General features: G+C 44.3%; 1 protein-coding gene across 1 annotated transcript in view; it reads left to right on the top strand.

Moving 5' to 3' along the window:
• Positions 1-3625: 3625 nt before the first annotated feature.
• gabrg3 (gamma-aminobutyric acid type A receptor subunit gamma3) overlaps positions 3626-16759 on the top strand; it is a gene marked incomplete at both ends in the record, with an annotated part of 87450 nt that continues 74316 nt past the window's right edge. Inside the window, 2 exons of the mRNA XM_084444860.1 lie at positions 3626-3678; positions 4427-4572. Of these exons, the coding sequence (XP_084300986.1) occupies positions 3626-3678; positions 4427-4572 (199 nt within the window). The remainder of the gene's footprint in view (positions 3679-4426; positions 4573-16759) is intronic.

Consider the following 16759-nt stretch of genomic DNA (forward strand, 5'->3'; position numbering starts at 1 on the left):
GCCAGTATGTTTAGTTGCTGTTAGACACTTGTATAAAATGTACCATATGTCCCACTTCTAGATAGGCTCCATTAAACCGATAAGGTTCGCTTCAATGTTATGCTAAATACAGCCACATTAAGTAACTCTAGAGCTTAGACGACTGGATATACAGAGAGATTACCTGACTAGCTTAAGCTTTAGCAGTTTTGATTTAATATGATGCTCTTTTCATACCGTACTTATACGCTCTTTATTGGTCCTCAGTTCGTTTTGTTCCTATGAGCTTTGATGATACTTGTAGATCTCCTTAATTACGGTAACAAACCTTTTGATGCTTTTTTGACTGAAGATACTGTTTTCTTCACAGGTGTAACTAGTTGCTGTACAGAGACTGAGTAGTGCTTTAGCTAAGAGGAATCATTAAGAAACCTTGCCAAACAAGCCCCACCAAGTATCAGGCTGTTGCATTTGGACAACTTTTAAAATAATAATCTTTCAGTTGTTTTTTACAATGTAACATTTATTCTACCATTGAATTGCCAGGTCTTGAAACCTACAATCTGTATTATATTCAGAGAAAACGCAAGTGCTTCAGAGAGCGCATGAAGACGAGCACTGCTTTTTACATGAACTGTAGCTTTCTGCAAAAGCTTCTTACAGTATGACTCAGTTATACAAGCAGCGGTTTTAGGGCTAGTTGTTGTCAACCAGGTCTCACAGTGTAGAATGTCACACTTCTGATCCAGCTGGCTCAATGTAATGACGAAAGAGCAGGGAGTGAAACAGGAAGTATTTATGCTTACAACAGGATGGGTTTGGTAACGTAAACGTCTCTCATGCTCCAACCATGTGACAGCACTGCATATTGTCTACAGGACCAGTCAATCTTTTTCAAAATTGAAGAGCACCTCAAATGTATGGATTTATGTACAGCCGTCCTTTAAAACGAAATGCCAATTATGTCTGAAGCAATAAATACATGCCTGATATGTCGATTGACTTATATCTTGCATTATTGGTTTATGAAATGTAGGTTATATGTAACGGTAGTACTCTGTGTTCTTTCAGATCAACCCATGTTAAGTGCTTGCCCAGGACGGGATTCAAAGCCATGCTCTTACGAGCTCTTCCACTTGCAAGGTGGATGCGCTGACAGTTGCTTCAATAGGGACGTCCCTCTTGGAGGGACTCTCAGCGCTCCTTTGAGGGACTGTCAGCACTCTTTTGAGGAGTGAGTTTAGCAGCTACTCACTACTACTAACTCGGACTCACTCCGTAAGGGTTTATGAGGACTCACAATTCACTCGGTTACACTCGCCATTGGGCACCCGGTTCACAGCACCACTGTAACAGTAGTACTCAGCTCTGTGTTCTTTCAGTTCGACCCATATTAATTGCTTGCCCAGGGCGGGATTCGAACCCACGCTCTTACAAACTCCTCCGCTTGCGAGGCAGACGCGCTGACAGTTGCGCTACCACTACCTCAGACTCACTCTACAAGGTTTTTTGAGGACATGCATGTTATAATATAGATATCCTCCGTTTTCATTCTGTTGTTGGCTCAGATAGCATATTCATCTTATAGTCATACTGTATATTAGACTATCTGTGTTTCTAGATGTATGCATGTATTTGTATGTGTCATTACGTGTTTCATGTGTTTATTGTGTTGTTAAATCAGAAGAGCCTGTTGATCCATGTGCTATATGAGCATCAACAGTGGAGGTCATAACAGACACCCCTGGCCCTACAACAACAATCACAACAACAACAATCCCAACAGGTCACATTGCGAAAACAACCACAGAAGAGTTTTCTCTGTTCTCCTCCATGGAAATACATTCAGAATATTTTTCTACTCTTCCTTCAAAAGTTGTCATTGTGTGTGACAGTCGCTGATTCTGGGTTCCCCAGCAACTGGACTATGACGACGACGATATGTTGAGGGAATTCTTTGATACGTTCCCCTAATGGATCAGCCGGTGTCTTGCTGTTGCGGAGGACTGAGAGATGCCCCTCGTCCTGCTTACTCCTTTGATAATAAGCACGCACACGACCCGCGCGGCTGGCGGCCTCCACGCCTCGGAGGGGACGACGAGTCCATCCGGTGGTTCTGTGCGGCGGCAACATCTGGCCCACGTCCGCTTGTCAAGGATTTAGCTCCACTCAAGTTGCTTTTTATATTCGACATGCCCGCACTCCGGTTTAAGCTGTCGACTGATAGCACCAAACGGCAGCAATCACAGAGCTGCTGTATAGTCTGGGAGGCAGTGAAAGATTTGGCTGTGGAGAGCAGAGGAGAACAGCCGTCTACCACGTAATGTGCACTGCCACATCAGAATGCTCTCTTTTCATTGGTGGACCTTTACAGTACACGCACACACAGGGAGATGTGTCAGCTTTCTATGCATGTCCACTGATTTACATTTTAGCTGTTCTGTCTTGAATTATCACTTTTGCATGGCCGTGCTTGTCGCGGGTTGTGAGGAATATCTACTTGATGCAACAGATGGGCCCAATTAGACTCAGATAAAGACACCAGCTGAAGTAGGCCTATAGCTTAAGCAATAAAGTAGTCGGCCCAAAATAAAGTGTTTCAAATTATTGACTGTATTACTTTGTCATATGTCAATGTTGGCTTTTAGGCACCTTGTGCAGTGTTCACTGCCGGCAGTTCTCCTGTTAACCACAAGAGGATGGTATGCCATGGTGCTGTAACGAGAAGAAGGCTGGAGAGGGCTGCTTCTGTCAGAGGCCGCTGCCATACTGCGCTGCTGCACGGCTTGCGAGCTACGGGGGAGGGGTGGGGGGGCTCTATTGCGTTATCACTCAGAGTCGCCTCACAAGTTTCGTGAATAGTTCAGCTCCCTATCAAGATTGCTTTGATGGGGGGGGGGGGTGAATGAGCGCTGCGAGACGGTTGCTGTAGTCTGTTGCATGGAATGCCACGGAATACATTGGAGAGCGTCTCTTGGACAGTGACACAAATGTGAACTTTTTTCTGTCTAAAAACGAACCATTGAGTTTTGATACGCCAGTAGGCTATATTCTAGCAATGCAAATAGAAAAGCCAAACGCCTCTATTAGCTGAGAAATTCAGATTCTGCATAAGTTGAACCACTCAAGTTCTGATTTGATACGGCTTCACACGCACGCCAAAATAATATGTCTGTCAAAATATGATGTGGACACTTATTTACCGTCCCTCGGTATGTTCACAAGTTTCATGGCGACTTCGGGGGGAACAGTGTGACGTATGACCATCGGCAGACGGTCTTATCTGAAGAATTTGGGGGGTTTCAACTCATTTTCTTACGCACCTGCATAACCCGCACCGTAGGCTACTCGCTAGTTTATCTCAGTGTATCTATGGGAGCAATCGAAGATAGCCTTCCAAATGCAAGCGAGAGGAGTGAGAGGAGGAGGTCTATTATTATTTGAATCATTCAATTATCCATGTGAAATTTATTTCAATGCGCAGGAACCTTGGGTGGGCAGTGGTGGTTTTCACGTTGGATTATAACTACTAGTTTTCCCTCGCTGGACAATAGGACTGCTGCGCTTCCCACTCCAGCTCACCAGGACCAGCATGCGCAGGCAGCTCTCTGTGGCACATTCAACTCGTAGTCATCTCCGGCGAAACATGTCACCCAAATTACTGGTGTACTTATTACTCCTTTCTATGTTCAATGCATGGTAAGTGCTGCGTCTTTCTCTGGATGCCTATGTTGAAGTGCTGTTGTGTTGTAGTGGTGTTGGATCGATTGTCTCCCATATAGAGTTTTCATTCTTTAAAATTGCACTGACATTGAAAAGGTTGTTTACCCCGTGGCTGTATTCCTGTCATGTTCTTAAAACTTTATACTTGTTTATTGAGTTCGTCTAACACCTGTTATCGTGGGAATATGTTTAGGCTATGTATTTGTCAAAATGTTGAGCTTCTTAATTTATCCAATTGTGGTTCATTTTATTCAAGACTATTTGGCTTCGTTAAATTTTCGAGGCCCATTTTGCTCTGGCTTTTTAAGGAATTGCATGCTATTACAGTTAGTTTTGTTGATTAGGCTACCATCTACCTACAGTGGACTAAACGGTGCGAGAAAATAATATTTTCATCACATTCTTGAAATAATTAAAGTATAGCCTACCTGGTGCCCCAGAATTTCCTAAATGTAGCTTAGGCCTATTTAGCCTGTATCAGCCCCCCACCCCTTAAACTTGACTGAATAGAAGATTATATACTAAGCGGGCCTATTAGGCTAATCAATTGATGGGCCTATTAGGACAATCAATTGATATTGAAAGAGACATCATGTTTTGCAGCATACTATTATGATATCAGACTATTTTCAGATAAATAGACAGATAAATAGGTGGTACTTGTATGAGGCACGTTAGCACTCACTATCATTAACGTAATTTTCTAATTTGCTTCTTCTCCTAGCTCCCAAACAATCGAATATGAAGAAGAGTACGAGGATGTTACTGTGAATCAAATGCTGGCCCCTAAAACCCAGGAAAATGACGCAACGCAAATACTGAACAACTTACTGAATGAATATGATAAGAAACTACGGCCAGACATTGGTGGTGAGTAGCTCTTTAATCCATCTGAAAGTGCGCTCCTGTCCTCCCGCGGTGCTGCGCTGTCCATGGTGCTGAAAGCGCGACTGTGTACAGTATCATTTGAATGGGAAACTCAGGTGTATGCGTGCGTGTGTGTATGCGTGTGCGCGCGCAACAGCTAAATATGCCGACACGGAAGAAGCAAATTATATTACATCGCTGTAGGAGAGATATTTTAATTAAAACAAGTCCGTTCACTGTGTGTTGTCAATGAGGTAGAGCTGGGGCTGTGAATTATGCTACAGCTAGGTTGGCATAGCTATAGTTCCCATTTACATATTAGACATTTAGCTATATGCTTTTAACATTGTTGGAAGTTGCCATGACAAAGGGTTACTGGAACCCATTTTGCAGAGCAGAGCCAGTGCCCTACTCAAAGATACTCTCGCCAAGCCTCCCTCCCCCTCACCCACCTCAATGAGATCTGTGCTCCGAATGCTGGTTAGATCATATAAGATGAAAGAACATCCCACGAGGCTGGTCAGCCCACTACAAGGAGACATAGCCTATCTAGCAACCCACAGTCAGAGTGGTAGTGAGAAAGTGATATTGATTTTCAGCTTTACATGCTTTCCAGTTGCCCCTGTGAGTGTTTGTCATTGCGGCATTCCCCCAGAATGAATGAAACCCTTCCCGTCTCTCCATGCATTTTTCAGACAAATTACCCTCCGTACTGGCACGTCTGTCACCATTTTGTTGTCCATGACAGGCCCGTAGCCAGCCTTGTGGAAGGGGGGGGGGTCGTTTTCTTCAAAAAGCGGACCGTATCGCATTTTTCCCGAAGATCTCGCCGCGTGGCAGGTTGTTGACGGGGTTGGGGGGGAGGGGGGTTCTGACAGATTATTTTGATTGGCGTGCGAGTTGTTGACTGGGAGGGGGGCACCCAGGGACCTTTGGTCGTGAGGGGGCACCGAGGTATGGCCTACTCTCCTGTTACCAGACCCCAGAGGTAATTCTAGACAGAACTCGCATGATGAGTAGCCCTGCCTGCCACTGAACAAGCCCAAATATGACCCCTTGATCTCTGGGATTCCCTCTTGTGTTGCAGTCGTGCTGCTCAAGAGCCTTGGTCTCTGCATACATGCATACTTCATATTTAATAACACAGTATAATGCATGCAGCAGAGAGGTCTCAGATATAATTGAGAATACAGCTCTGCTCTGTGTCTCAGAATATCAGCCGTGGTCTTCCTGCGCCTCATACTGGGTAACAAACATGACCTGTTCAATAAACTTAAAGGACTGTTTCACATTTTCTCTCTCTCTCCCTCTGTATACATCTATATATATCTTTCTCTCATATACATGCACTTCATACAGTATAGGGTTGTAGCAGCTATGTTGCAGATCTCAGGTCTGTTTTTATCTTTGGTAGAATTCAGTTACTCAGCCTTACTCAACAGGCAGGCATTGATAAAAATCACTTATGCTATTTCCAGTTATTTTCAACGAAGGTGATAACAGCTAGGATGGGACCAATCTGGCGTATTTATTATCGAGTGTTTTGGCCACTAGCCACAGGCCAGCTTGATGCATTATTTGTTGTGCTTCTGTTCTGTTCCTTTCAAGCATTAATGAAGTTGACTTGTTAAAAGCTTTCCATTGCCTCTGTCTGAACTATAATGAACAGAGATATTGAAGTTTGAGAATTAAACAATTAATGTGTGTGAGCTCTTAAATGCGTAATTAGCACTGTCCTGTTGTGTCAGTTGTAATCGGCTGCTATAATTTCCCCCAGTGTGGCTGAGAATCAGTCATGCTGCTGTGCCATGTAGTGCAATTAGCTGTTCCCTTACTCACAGGCCTCACATGAACATGCTTAAAAATCCAACACAAGGACCCTACAATATCTCCTGTTGCATTACATTAGTCATTTAGCAAATACTTTTATCCAAAGTGACTTACAATAATTATATTTAACATAGGAAGTCAGTATAATACTACAGTACTTGCCAGAACTCACAAGTGCATTTTCTTTCTAAACAAGTGACTAAGAGCATAATCTAGTGATAAAGCCAAATATACGAAATATAAATATAGGTGCTTATACAATAGGTGTTTCTTTTGGAGTAATGGGTGTGTTGCTTTAGGTTCCAATATCCAGATCCAGTGTCTCAGTGTTTGCATGTAATCAAATGTGGATAGGGGACCATTAGTAGTAGTAGTAGTAGTAGTAGTAGTTGTAGTAGTGGTAGTAGTAGTAGTAGTAGTAGTAGTAGTAGTAGTAGTAGTAGTAGCAGCATCAGTAGTATTTGTAGTAGTGGTGGTAGTAATAGGGGTAGTAATAGTAGTAGTAGTAGTAGTAGTGGTATTAGTAGTAGTAGTAGTAGTAGTAGTAGTAGTAGTAATAGTAGTCGTAATAGTAGTAGTTCTTTATTGATCCCCAGGGTGATATTGCATTGTTACAGCATCAAACGACAACACATAGCAAGTAAACATAATAATAATTAGATATTCTTATTCAGTAGATGTGCAACACCACAAAATGATTTGATGACTATTAGCATACTATTGAATTGTGGCCATTATTTCAACTGTTTCAGTTTCAAGAGTCTGTACCCGTGCGCACAGTTAATTTTGATCGAACACATTTTAATAGAACACCTCTGAGGACATGCCTTGATGTTATCACAGAGAACATAATGGAACTAGGAAGAATGAGAGGTATAGTATGAATAGTCACATGATGGACTGCTCTGCTGCCTCCCAGGTGAGTGGTAGGATATTACCGCTCAGCTGGGGTCAAACAGGCCCGCCCCTATCATCTGTTATGAGTTCGATGACCCTGTATATACCGCTGAAGTGGCTGTGAATCAAAGACCCTACTGTAACAGCGGCCATAAGCAAGTCGACAGCCAGGGGTAGCATACAGTATATAGACTGAAAAGTAGGGGCCCTAGAATGGATCCTTGTGGGACCCTAGGTCATTGAAGTGTTTTTTGAGCTGTGAACACCAAGGGCGACAAATAAAAACAGTGAGGGTCATAAGGCATAGGGTGGGTATTGGGACAAGGCCTTCGCAAGTTCCGTTTGCATCACAATTGGGGGCAGTACCGAATCATTTCATGTTAATAGAGAGGGAGAGAGGCGGGGGGGCGGGGGGGGGGGGCAATTGGCTCTCTGGATGTTTCCTTTTCGCCAAAAACAAGAAAATAAAAATAATCTGTCAGTTAACTATTCTATTAATGATGACAGGTTAATCATTTAATATTGAAAAAAGTGTATCTAATCTTCTAATATTTTTAGGGCCCCTGTCAGTCACAGGCCCTTAGAATCATCCTAACTTTTCTCCCCCATACTGCGCTACTGCAGTTCACAAAATGTGAGCTCTTTAAGAAGTTGTGGGCTAGAGGGAAATCACTGTGGCCTTCATTGATTCCATAAGTTTTTATGGAACAGTAGTTCTCTGACACAGTGTCACCGTCCACGCCCCGGTCAGAACAGAGTCAGCAGCACCTCTCTGATGCCCTGTGTTGTCAGTGACATTGTCAGCATTGCAGTGGTGTGTGTGTGTGTGTGTGTGTCAGTGTGCGCTGTTGTGGCCCGATTGTGTCATTTTCCTTTTGGGTTGACAGGGGAACCCTCAAAACTGGGTCACCTTCTTCGGTGCTGTAACTGGCCGTGCTCCTACAGTAGCAGCGAGTCGAAATCATCACCAGAGTAACAGGAAGCCTCTGGAAACCTATCCGTGGAGCTGATTGGACGCGTGACATCGGACGTGTTTGGAATTTAGCGGGCGGACCCTAGATATCTGTCTGAGTTTGCCTCAAGCAGCAGTGGACTGCGTGCGTGGCGTGTGGGTGTCGGAGGTGTCAGAACAATCCGTTGCCCACGGTCGTAGCAGGGTAGATGACACACCGGGTACACACAGGAGAGTGGGAAGAGAGAGGGAAGGTGCGATGGAAAGAGAGGTTATAGATTTCGGTGCGTTTGTGTGTTTGTTTGTTTGTTTGTCTGTGTGTGTGTGTGAGAGAGAGAATGTTGGACAAAATAGGAGTGCGAGAGAGAGAGAAGAGAGAGCGGGTGAACCCATACTGTTAACATGGGAGAGCTTGGAATGCATATTTCCATTCACACAGAAGAGTGCAGGTGCATGACTCAAACCTTGAGCATCTCTCTCTCTCTCTCTCTCTCTCTCTCTCTCTCTCTCTCTCCCACCTGTCAGTATGTATTGAAGCCTGCTCATCTCTGACAGGGTGAAGCACATACTGTGAATGTATTTACTCATACAGTAGTGGAAGCTCCACTGTAGGGCGATGTGATGCTTTGTCAATACTGGGAACGTATTTTCCTCACATAGTGCAAGTCGCTCCATTGGGCCCTGTGATTCGTTGCCAATGGAGTGTGATTCAGAAATCACATGGGGTCTCAGCCCAGATACAATGCATACTGCATGCGCAGTAATATCCTGTATTGTTTTTTTCCTCTGCATTGCACTACCGTACATGCTGTCTCCTTGATGCCATGACTCCACATACTGTAGCCTACCAGGAGACTGTGTGTTTGAGATATCTTGGAATGTGTTTTGATTAGTGGAATTCACAAATGTGCTGCTTAGCACTCAGTGATAATTATAAATGATCAATAGTGTGTCCTTTATCCTTTGACACAAGAGACTAAGTATGAAATTGGTAATTAGTGAAGGAACTGATTATGGATAATGGTTAGCAGTGACAGAGCTGGGGGAAATAGCCTGACACGACTGTATGCTACATAATGAAGTATAAATGATGCCATTATGTCCAGATTGCAAATTTGGTTTTACATTTCTATTTGCTCCTGCCCCTCCATCATCAAAACAATTACAATATTATACCGTAGCTGCTGTGCAGCACTGGGTCGGGGTTTTGCGAGGAAGAGAAGGAAGGAGACAAATGACAAAATATATGAGGGTCTCTGCCAGGACCCTTATTATTTAAAACGTCTTAAATTACAAAAGCAGGTCCAGCAGGTCATGTTCTTGTTGAGCCAAGTGAGAAGCTGGTAGTTTGACATCACAGCTAGATATTTACACCGTAGGAATCCTGGATGAACATATTAGTAGGCCTGCATACTGTTATGCGAATGAGTTGTGGGACTCTGGACTAGGCATGGATTCACTGATTGACTGAATTGATTGGATTAAACACAGGTGGGACTGATTGAGATGCAAATAAAGCTGATTAGCTTTGAGCTTATTGGATGAGCTTATTGGGCTTATTGTCCACACCTGCCTCAGATCAGCAATCAGCCACGTCCCCTCACCAAAAACTGGGAAACCCAGGCCAGAAGAAGCATGGGAGAAGCAATGTCCTGTCCTTTCCTTGCACCTGTCCATTGTTGTATCGCTAATTACCACGGGTCATAGAAAAAAATCCTATGTATGCAAGTACAATGGCAATAAATGAATTCTGATTCTGAATAGACCTTTCCAACCTTTCAATCCCGCGGAGAATATTTATATTATAATTTGCCGCCTCGATAGGAAAGGTCTATTGGGTCTATTGGGGTGTCAATTGATTGAGTGATGGACCTCATAATTCCTGCCAGCTCAATGCATATGGAAGTTTCTGCTCACTTGGGCCTACATTTTGGTGGTGGCTGTGTACAGCTGATTTGTTATAATTTTTTCAAGTTTTAAACTTTAGACAGTTGCTGTAGCGCCACCATCAGGACTATTATCCCACAATGCTAGTTGAGGATTTTTGGCATAGGACTGAACCTATGTGCAAAGTTTGGTGATTTTTCATGCATGGGAAGTCAGACTTCCTTGGAAGAAGATTCAGATTCAGAATACTGGGAAATACAAGAGTGAGAGCTGAGGCTGCCCGGCCCCTAATAGCTGAGCTGCAAAGCTGAGCTGCTCTCTGTCTCTCTATTTTAACCCTCTGTGTTTTTTTCCCTCTCCCTCTCTCTCAATTAAAATAAATTGTATTCTCTCTCTCTCTCTCTCTCTCATTCTCTCTCTCTCTCTGACTCTGACTCCATCTCTGCTTACAGTGAAGCCTTACTGATTGCTTTGACCTGCTGCCTGGCCTCTTTTCACACCCTCGCCCCTGAGACGTCTCTGCTTTACTTCTCACTCCCGCTCAGCTCACACCACCCATAGCCAGGACTTTCAGACAGTGGTTTCTCAGACACTCTCCAACTGAGGCTTGCTTCATATGGGGCCTGTTTGTACCGGACCCCTGGGTCCTTCCAAGGTCAGCCGTGCCAGCTCTTAGGATGTGAGTCTCCTCAGCCCAGTGCAACAGAACACAGGGCACTAAGCTGAGACTCCACCCTCCTGTATGTTCTAAATCATCAAATCAAACTTTATTTGTATAGCACATTTCATATACAGAGGCAACACAATGCGCTTTACAGAGAGCAAAGAGGGGATGTAGATCCTACCCCTGATTCTTTCTCCTCCATCCCCTCTCTCCTCTGCTCCCCCCCCTCCTCTCTCTCTCTCTTGCTCTCCAAGGCTGACATACCTGTAGGCTTTGGCATCACCAGCCAGGGGGTGGAGATCTGTTCTGCTTTTTGAATATTTCAAAACCCCTGGCATTTCATCCAGTAATGAGCCTAGACAGAGTGAGGAGGGAGAGACAGAGACAGAGAGAGAGAGAGAAGGAAAAAGAGATAGAGAGAGATGTGGTGTCATTAATCCCCATGTTTTGCTACAGTGAAAGGCACTAGCCAGGAATAGGCTATTTCTCTCTCTCTCTCTCTCTCTCTCTCTCTCTCTCCCTCTCCTTTGCTCTCCAATGGAAAGGTGTGTGGGAGGGATCACCAGTACAGGCCTCACTGGTGGCTGAAGGTGTGTAGCCGTCTGCACAGCACGCTACACCTAACGTCAGACCTCTATTATTATAGGGAATTATCCCAAGTCAATGAGAACCAAAGAGTAGGGGGTCTGCACACTGGAGCATATAAAGGGTGGACTGTTCCCAAGGTTTATTAAGGGTACATTACATCATTTATACGCTCCAGTGTGCGGACTCAACTCTTTTTTTCCTCGTTTACTACTCCGGTTTGTCCTGCACCTGGTCTGCATAGTGGATGTGCATGCTCTTTTCAATTATCAGAGGTCTGATCCCAATTAGGCCTGTTTGGGGTCCAACTGAATCAAAGCTTCAAATCCTGGGAAAACAGGCTGATTTAGAACGTCCTCGGCCAGGTACAGACGCAGGGGGAAGCCGCCATTGTTGGTTCTGTGGTGTGAATCAGAGTCAGCGTGAGCTGAGACAGACAGACAGACAGACAGACAGACAGACAGACAGACAGACAGACAGACAGACAGACAGACAGACAGACAGACAGACCTGTGATCCGCTGCTGCCAGGGCTTCTCTCCTCCAGACCTTATTCACTTTATGGAATACCCAGACTCCTTTTCATCTCATCCCTTGATACAATCACCTAACCACAGGACCGAGTCCCTGTTAGAATAGTGTAGGTGCCAAAAAACATCTAGTGTTCTGTTTGTTGAATTTCTCTCTCTCTCTCTCTCTCTCTCTCTCTCTCTCTCTCTCTCTCTCTGTCTCTATCTCTTTCTCGGGGTGATGAGCTAACGTGACCTGACAAGGGCATGGCTAATGTGCTTCATACAAATAAGGTACATATCCGCCCATGGCCACATGGTGTTGTTTGCTGTCAGTATGGTTGTCAAACACACTGACTGGCCTGTTATTTGTTTCCCGACTTCTGGACACTAATGTGGTCCCATTCATCAAACAGGGAGTTCTGGGCTCCAACGTGACCTTCAGCAGAGATTATATACTATCCCAACAGGCCTGTTTATCATCCATACTGTTCACACCAATGGGGAATATGCCTCCCATGAGGCCAGCTCCTTCCCTCATAGATACAGTACACATCCACAAACAGGGAGATTGTGAATAAAGTACGTACGTCATTAAAGAACTCAACCCCTAATCGGTTTAGTTTGTAGATGATTCATGACTATGAGATAGCATCATGCTAACAACCTTTATTACAGAGTCGCATGGTTATTGTGAGTGATACTGGCATGTCTGTGGCATGACGTACTGGACATCAGGATGGGTTGATAGGTGAGGAACGTACAGGCAACTCCTAATCAAGATCTACTCCATGTGATCATATTTCTCTCATGGCCTGCGAGCTGCCCTCTCAAACGAGGCCATCGTTAACACATTGGAGCCAGGCTACATGGCAGTAGTAGCATGCTAGTACTATCCAACTAGTGCTGGAATGGTAAAGACAGGTGCAGATTCATAGCCAGCAACAGAATTAGAGCTGCATAATAAAAAACCTCATTGCCAGAGGTACACATGGGCTATAATTAACAAGAAGTGCTATTGTACTCACAGCACCTTGTCTTGGTTAGATTTGTCTCCCCACAGGCCTCCTTCTCTTCCTCTGGCACTGATCAATACATGATAATAATGCAACATAGATCGCAGGTGGACTTTATAGTTCTGGAAAAAATACACTGCTGTTGCTTTTTCTGCTGGAAAAAATACACTGCTCAAAGAAATTACAGGAACACTTAAATCATCATCGAGGATCTCGACGAATTAAATATTCAAGTTGAAAATCTTTATGAATTACATTGTGTAAATCGTAAGAGAACAAAGTGAAGTAAGAATGGTCAATGGGAACCAAAATCATTATTCATTGAGGGCTGGATGTGATGATTAAGTGTTCCTTTCATTTTTTTTGAGTATCGTATTATTGTGTGACTCACATGTCTTTTGGATCTTGATTTGCACGTCCATCCAGCCCAGTGATTGGACTGGTAAGCAGGGAAAGTGGGCAGCCGCTGTTCACGGTGGAAATGTGGGGGTGCAGGGAGACCATTTGCACTTTTTAAAGTGGGTGCAAAAAGCCACCATCTGAACCGAAACGAGCCACCAGCCAAGTGGCGTCAGTGTGGAATCCATTCAAAACTTATCTGCAACTGGAGATGGAGAGAGCTTGAAGGATGGCGAAGAGAGGCTTCTCGTCTGGAGGGGGGGGGGGGGGTCCGCCACAAGGTTTTAGGGTTCCGGAGACCTGAGCCAGCTACCTGAATCATTCCCTAGTGACACTCAGACACTTCCGGTAATTACAGCGGCCCTGGGCGCCCGGCGGGACCCACCACCGCCCGTCATGGGAAGCGAGGCTCTCTGACCCGTGACAGATATCCTCTGTGCCTGATTTTTACCCATCTGTTCTCCGCCACCCGCCGCTGACTCTTGTCAGGTCCTTTTTATGGACGCTAATAGATGACCCCAGAAAGGGTGGCTTGTCTGTATTTTGGAGAGGCTTTTAATGGATGTTTTTATGAGATACATTATTGGTCAGTTGCCTGCTACCCAGGTATTAGTCTGTTGCTGCTGCTGAATGAATTAGTGCCTCTGTTGCGTTGCTCCACTGTGTCTCTGAATATGGATGTGCTCCTCTCTGAAAGGAGAGAGGGGAGGGAGCATAGAGGAGCAGTGGCCAGGGGCGACCAACATGGTTGATTGTCTGTAGTTTCTAGGAGTCTAGGAGGTCACCCAACACACAGGAAGTGAACTGTGGCCCCGCTGACTCAGAGTGCTGAATATGGGCAGTATAGTACACAGCTTTCTCTGGCTTTCATCATGCAGACTGACAAAGAATACAATAGCATGCTTCCGTTGTAGAAGTCAGCTAGGGATTTCAGTTGTTTTTGTGTGACGGCGCCAGCAAGGACCTACCAGGCTATGTTTCCCAGTGTGCCGTCTGTTCACACATGAAAAGAGCCCTGGCACCAAGACTGGCAGAAGGAGAAACTCTTGCTCTGGATCTAATTGGCCGAGACATGAATCCTCTAAAGAGCGGTGATACACAATGATGGAGGAGCACTTTGCCATGCGAGTGTGAATGGTTTATTACTGTCGGCCCCATGTCAAGTCCACCGCTTAATAGATTTAAAAGATTGGACTTTAAGCGATGCTATAAGCTGAGTGTGAAATCCTGCGTATGAATTGTTCATGACATGTTGTTAAGTAATGCGCAAACACTGGAGGGAGAAACCCCGGAGAGTCCCTCTGGGAATACAGATGACCAGGGGCTGCTGGAGGGCTGGAGGGAGGCTCTGAGACTGGGGCTGGCACTTTAGAAGACTGGGGTTTGTGGGGGGCTGTGGGGAGAGACTGGAGAGAGGCTGGGATGGAGGCCCCGGTTGCTGCTGGGAGTAAAGATTCTGAGGCGGGGACTGGGGTATGCTGGAGGGCTGTAGGAAGTCCGGGTTGGAGGCTGGGAGACTGGGGCTGGCGATACAAACGGCCATGGCTCGCTGGAGGGCTGGGTATTTTCTGAGATTAAAGTCAGAATTTCTGAGAAAAAAACTCAGAATTTCTGACTTTAAAGTCAGAATTTCTGAGAAAAAAGTCAGAAATAACTTCTGAGATTAAAGTCAGAATTTCTGAGAAAAAAGTCAGAAATAACTTCTGAGAAAAAAGTCAGAATTTCTGACTTTAAACTCAGAAGCTTAAAAAAAAAACTCTGCTGTTGGCCCTAATGCTCTTCAGTAGCATCGTATAGAACCGGAGAGTTAAAAAAAAAGAAAGGGGGGGGGGGGGTGGGGGTGTCCGCTGGGTGAGTGAGGGGGAGAATTACTGCGATTATGCATTATCTGTTTTTGATATGAGATTGTTCAGCCTAGCATCAACCGTAGTGTAGTTTTAGTAATTCTGAGGCATTTATATGGGTCAATAGGACATTTTATCTCATCTGCTACTGTACGTGAGGTCCGCTTCAAGTCGAGACATCTTCTTCCCTCAAGCCTTGAACCTGATGAATGGAAACCTTGCCTATAATCGAGGTAAAGCTTTTTGGACAAGAAACAACTTAGCTATTTTTTTAAATTTTATATTAAAAAAAAATTAAACAGTTTTTTTTATTGAGTTCCAATTTTTTTCATACACATACAAACAGGACAAAAACAAAAACTGTCACGTCACAAAACAAATAAACAACAAAATAAATAAATTACATAAAATAAAAGCACTTAACATCACACACCCTCTCATAGTTATTGCACATTCTGACCAGAAAGAAACTCCACAAGGGGTTCCCAAACTCTCTTGCCCTCCCCCTCACCATAACGTATATCCTCTCCTACACAACGAAGGATGACATCTCCATCACCCACAAATTAACTGAAGGCATATCCATCTTTTTCCAATATAAAGCTATCAACCTCCTGGCCTGTAAGAGTCCAAAATCAATTAAAGTAGAATGCTTTGAGCTAACAACAAAGTTACCTGGATATATACCTAGTACACAGAGTTTTGCTTGGTGTGGCACCTTCAGTCCAACAATTTCAGATACTGTATCTTATCAACAATTTTTCCCAATATTTTTTCACACTTGGACAGTCCCAAACAGTGAAGCAAAGTACCCCTTCCGACTAAGCATTTAGAGCATGTGTCTGGGACATTAGGAGACCAGCTGTTCAATTTGACAGGGGTAATGTAAGTTCTCATTAACCATTATATTGTAATAGTTTCATTCTCGTGTTAATGTGATGTTTTTGGGCTCGTTCGCATGCCAATTGCCAATCAGCTTCATTAATGTCCTCTTCTAGTCTCCATGCTTCCAGCCTATCGATGGTGGATTCCTTATCAAAGAGCATCAACGGCGAGTGAAATAAAGAAACTTGACCTCTTCCCTCTAAATTTTGAAGAGTAAGATTTTCAAGATGAGATAGTGTGGGTTCAGATATTATATCCTTATGTTTTGATAATATGAAGTTTTTCAGTTGCAAATATTTAGAAAACAACTTAGCTATACTTAGCAGGCATTCACACCCACAGATATTCCCAGCCTAACCTGGGCTAGTGTCTCTCATTTGCTGCTACGACCTGTCACTCTTTCAATTTTGACCTGTCGATATGCCCTCAGAATATCAGCTTGAGCGGTGAAGTGGCACAGACTCTATTATGTAGTATGCGGAGCGCAGCGATTCAACATAATATTTGAGTCTGGAGAGAGGCTATATGCTGACTAAAGGCTGATTTATACTTATGCGTTGCACTTACGTGGAGCCTCCGCCAAGCCTATGCTGTAGCCCTACGCCGTTGTGAGCATTTATACTTCTACTCTGGTCTGTCTGCGTTGCGCTGCAAATACACCACCACATCGCTAATGAAATTTGATAACATATAATTTCAGTGTGTCCCGGTGCTTTATACTGT

This window comes from Borostomias antarcticus (genome assembly GCF_949987555.1).
Source record: "Borostomias antarcticus genome assembly, chromosome: 10".
NCBI classification, from domain to species: Eukaryota; Metazoa; Chordata; class Actinopteri; order Stomiiformes; family Stomiidae; genus Borostomias; species Borostomias antarcticus.